Raw genomic sequence first — 5113 nt, 5'->3', positions numbered from 1 at the left:
CCACTAGTGCCTGGATGTTTCACTGCAAAATGGTCCTATCAGCACAACTTGTATAGTGAATACCATGTATGGTTATTAAGGTGACTAATTGTTCCAGTTTTCCTGGGACTGAGAGGTTTCCCAGGACATAGGACTTTCAATCCTAAAATCAGAACAGCCCTGGGAAAACTAGGAGAGTTGGTTATTTTAATGGTAAAACAGGTTCTTCAACTGCTTTTTTCCTCCCAGAGGGCCTACAGCATGTTGAAAAAATAAGGCTATGCAAGTGTCATTATATCGAGGATGACTGTTTGGAGAGAATTAGTCAACTTGAAAATTTACAAAAAAGTTTGTTGGAAATGGAAATAATTTCATGTGGGAATGTCACAGACAAAGGCATCATTGCTTTGCAAAATTTAAGGTAGGTGGTCAGTGCCAAAATGGAAACTTGATAATGATGTTAAGGTGAAAAATCAGAATTTAAATCAGTTGAGGGATGGTGTCTTGTTTTGAAAAATAAAAGAAAATGACTTAACTTTCATCTTTAATACTTTAAAACAGTTGAAATGATCAACTTTACTACATTATGGTTTTATTGCATTTTTTAGGGATATTGCTTAAAAAATTAAATCTAAGTAAAGTTCCTAGCATGGTGCCTGCTACAGTAAGCTCTCAAACATTAGCTATTATGCTTCCTCTCCACTTTTTAAATTAATTTCTTCCATGTTTTGCCAATAACCTATCACAGGGAGTTTGAGAAATTTTAAACATTAGAACCAAAAATACTAGATTATTTGTTTCTTACATTAGTTGAGGCTTCAAGGCTTCATTTTGAATTCCTTTAAGAACTTCGCTAATTTGTTTCCCTCTCTAGGTTAAGATTCATATTTTATCTCTCTCAGGCAAAGGTATTCTATGCCATAATATACATATAGTATTTGGAAAGATTCAGATAGAATTATTGGTGTAATTCTGAACAACAAATATACATATTATGACTGTAGTTTTTTCTAAAAGTCAATAAATCAAGTTTAGTTTTAATGCTATAAGAGTAAAGGCCAAATTGAAGTAACTTCTTTCTTTTTTTACAGAAACCTCAGGTATTTGTTGCTAAGTGATCTTCCTGGAATAAGAGAGAAAGAAAACCTTGTTAAAATCTTTAAGGCATTACTACCTTATCTGGAACTAAAATTAGACTTGAAGCAAAAATAATAATCATCAATAAGTGCCTTATTCAATATAAAGTATCATTTAAAATTGATCCTAAACAGCAACGAATATTATGTAAGCATCAGTAGAACTATAAGGATGTCATATCATGATATTTTAAAAGCAGAAAGTCCATCATGTAGAAAATAAATATTCAGATGAGACTCATTAAAGTTACTAAACTGAAGTGATGCAAACTAGGTAACATTTTAATTCTAATTTACTCATTTTATATAAATATTTATATAGATATCTCGATGTAGATACTGACTTAGAATTCTTTAAAGACATTTAAATGTACAACACAGATATTCTTGATTGTATTTTAACAGTAATTTATGTTGCACTTTAAAGTTATTGAAGCATGTTACTATAAATGTATAATTTTGGAAAACTGAAAGCTAAATTTCAGATTCATTGAAGTCAATTATGCCAAGAAGTCAGTAGTTGTGGAGGCATTCATATCGCTCTCAGGATTTGCATGCCTTTCTCATAATTCTGCATTCCTGTGTTTACACCTTTTCTCTGAATGAGTAGTTTCTGGCTAACTTGTCTATTTGCTAAGCTTAGTCTGGTATTTTATTATAAGTAGACATAAATACTTGGCTGAATTAAAATAGTTCTGCTGATTGCATTAGAATAGAGGAAACAATCATGAAGACCAGCACTTACTTTTTGCTTAAATTAAAAAATTGCTATAAACAGAAAACTTTAACATGTCAATTAGAAATGGATTTTTATTTCCCCATATACAGTGGATATTATTTCCTGTGAGCTCAAGGATACCATAAAGACAAAATTCATTTTATATCTAGAAAACAGTGTTAAAGATTATTATTAAGTAGATAAAAATATATCTTTATTTTTACCTGCTTAAAGTGGCCCTGATTCAGTTATTGTTAGTTATATGCCAACTTGTTTGTGGATTTCTGTACATTTGGTTTGAATATAACTTTGCAAATAATGTCAAAATAAACACTTTCTATGATACAGAATTTAGGTAGAAAAATGAATTTTAATTGTGTTCAGAAACTAGCTCATATAAATAGCACATACCATAAATGATACACTATTTACTAATATAATTGCCACTGTCATTTTAAAAAATCAGAAATTAGTACATTTACAAAAAAGACAAGGATATAGAATAGTTTCATGTGAAAGTGGTGATTCCATGTGAAGAAAGGATTACAGATATGGTTAAACATAAGCATACATTTAATAGAACTCATAAAAAATAAGCACTTCTGTCTCGTTTGTTTGATTACTGTATGATGAAGCAACTGATTCACCACAGTTTAGTCTGGAGCTACTTTTCTATTCTGAGTGGTTTTCTGTAAAACTATTAGATTAATTAGGCAGTTATAGTCATCTGCCTTGTCAAGTGCATTGTTTTGTGTTAAGGAAAAGAAGAAAAACACCAAATGTAAACTAGTCACAGAAGTTGGATATCCTTCTTTGTCCTTTGAATCAAGGCTACATAGCAAGAATTAGTTAATACTGGGATTAGTCAGCTTACTATCAGCTCTACGCAAGAAGCTACATATATCAGGAAGACTATGGATATCATTAAATTGGCTGGGCAGCCAAAATGATTGAACAGTTGTCAGAATTTGGTGGATTACTTAGCTGTAAGTAATAAGGTCTAATGCTCTCATGAAGAAAATTAACATAGCAGTAAACTGAGGGTGTAGAAGAAATGTTTCGAAGATACAGTCAAATACAACTTTTAAAACCATGGCTGAGAACTGCTAGGAAATAGTAGCATCACATCAACCAAAAATGGCTGAGTTACAAGAAACAGAATTTTATATTGCCCTTGTGTCCAGGTGACAAGGATGAAAAAGCTGTTCGTATAGGAGCAATAGGCCAAAGCAGAGCTAATTTTGTCATTTTAAGTATCACTGTGCAAAGCTAGGAATCCTTAGTAATACATTTTTTTTTAATCCTCACTGGAGGATATTTTTTTCATTGGTTTTTAGAGAGCGAGTGGAAGAAAGGGAGGGAGGTAGAGAAAGTGAGAGACACACATTGATGTGAGAGAGACACTCAATTAGTTCCTCCTGCACACACCCCAACCAGGTCAGGCCAGGGATCCAATCTGCAACCCAGGTATGTGCCCTTGACCAGAAATGGTACCTGAGACCCTTCGATGCTCAGGCTGACGATCTTTACCACCCATCAGCACTTAGACTACATTTTTATTATTAGTTATCATAGTGTACACACACACACACAGAGTGGGGCAAAAGTAGGTTTACAGTTATGAAAACATGAAACTCAGTTTATTCTTATATTATTATTGTATTGTCTTCTATACAAGCAACTGTAAATTTACTTTTGCCCCACCCTGTGTGTATATATATTAGGTTTACAACTTAATGTCTTTCATGACCCAAGTAAAAGCTCACAAGCAATTTCTTCCAAAACCCAGATCCCTATAGCCCTACCTGCAGATCTGTCTCCAAGCCTGAAGCTGAGCTGGAGAGAATGAAGTTCTAAATGCTTTTAGGCTGGCAGGTGTAGTTCTTGCCAAGCCTATAGGTTTTGTTCTACTCCTTGATCACCTTGGCAGCTGCCAATCTTCATGCCATTGTTAGCAAGGGGAATTGAGTGAACAAATGTAGATGGATATAGTAAATCCATCTTGCCTGAAAAAGTGACAAAGATGAATCCTTTACTAAAGGTAAAGACAAAAGTACATGGGGCAAATATCTATAAACATATCACTAAATATATAAGCATATGCTAGTCTTTTGTGATAATCCATGATATTAAATATTTTGAACAACTCTTAAATATTCCAAAAAATGGTTTAAATTTTTAAAAACCAAGAGATAGAGCAAGCAGGAAATGGGATTTTAAATATTTTGATTTCAAGAACAAAAACTCTTTAAATATGATGTTGAAGCAATCTGAAAAAGCAGGAGATAGGATCCAAGGAAATACATTTGGGTGTTTTGTAATCTATTTTTCACTTGTTGCATATTGTACAACTGAAGCATAAATCTTTTTTACGTGACTAGTTTTGCCAGAGGAATGGGCAGTAGATACTATTTATATGTCTGTCCATAAGTCCAGCTACTTAGGTATAACAAAAACACAAGTGGAAATCAAACGAGTTTTTCCTTTCTATTCTGGATACCATCATCAAGCATGGAAGATTGCTTCTGGAATTTCCCTTCACATCTTGCCAAGTGGCTTCCACCAGTTAGTTACTTATGTTTTCTCAACATTGTGATGGTCTTCAGTCAAATGTATGTTTTATTTTCTTGGGGGTTATTGATCAGTTCTTTTTTGTCATCCATCTCCAAGCTCCTTAAATGTTTGGAAAACGGTAGTTAAGTTTCTTGGTATTATAGTAGTACTTCTTATTATCCAAAGCTGGAAGGATGCTGCTGCCAGTCAACTGAGGTAGGTTCTGAAACTGAAAATACAACACATAGAATTAGGTTCAACACCATACACTTTTTTCATTGTTGATAACACATCACAAAAGACATAAGTAAAATTTTTAGCACAGAAATACTTTTTCTGCCCAGAATCCAGAACCTGAGAAAGGACAAAATATTTAATTTTGGTCTCTGCTTTTCCTTTTAGAGGTTTATTTCATATTAAAAAGAAAAACATGCACATTAAAGAAAATTTAGAGAATGTAAAAATGAAAAATCTACGTGTTAACATTATTGGGGAAAAGCAGACATTCACAGGACCTTAGGAACCTTTTAAGCCAATGCCTTGTTTTATAGCAAAGAAAACTGATGTCGGGGCACTTGGGCAATTTGCCCGCTTACTCCTTGGTTAAAAAGAACTGCTCCCTTCATGTGAAAATGTCATGTGAAAGTAAGGAGAACACACATATATTATTTGTACCTATCTACACTAATAAAAGACAAAGATGCTAATTGACCATACCTTTGCTATG

At 33.2% G+C, this 5113-nt stretch overlaps 2 protein-coding genes across 2 annotated transcripts in view; one reads left to right on the top strand and one right to left on the bottom strand.

Moving 5' to 3' along the window:
- The window catches only part of ATP5S (ATP synthase, H+ transporting, mitochondrial Fo complex, subunit s (factor B)), a 7479-nt gene extending 4532 nt beyond the window's left edge, over positions 1-2947 (top strand). Inside the window, exons 5-6 of the mRNA XM_014541008.1 lie at positions 229-400; positions 1071-2947. Of these exons, the coding sequence (XP_014396494.1) occupies positions 229-400; positions 1071-1191 (293 nt within the window). The 3' untranslated portion in view covers positions 1192-2947. The remainder of the gene's footprint in view (positions 1-228; positions 401-1070) is intronic.
- A 584-nt stretch (positions 2948-3531) lies between these two features.
- CDKL1 (cyclin-dependent kinase-like 1 (CDC2-related kinase)) overlaps positions 3532-5113 on the bottom strand; it is a 48743-nt gene continuing 47161 nt past the window's right edge. Inside the window, exon 8 of the mRNA XM_005867902.2 lies at positions 3532-4615. Within this exon, the coding sequence (XP_005867964.1) occupies positions 4508-4615 (108 nt within the window). The 3' untranslated portion in view covers positions 3532-4507. The remainder of the gene's footprint in view (positions 4616-5113) is intronic.

Source organism: Myotis brandtii, unplaced genomic scaffold, assembly GCF_000412655.1.
Source record: "Myotis brandtii unplaced genomic scaffold, ASM41265v1 scaffold253, whole genome shotgun sequence".
Lineage (NCBI taxonomy): Eukaryota > Metazoa > Chordata > Mammalia > Chiroptera > Vespertilionidae > Myotis > Myotis brandtii.
Note: the sequence above shows the minus strand (reverse complement) of the source record. Positions and strands in the feature narration are given on the sequence as shown.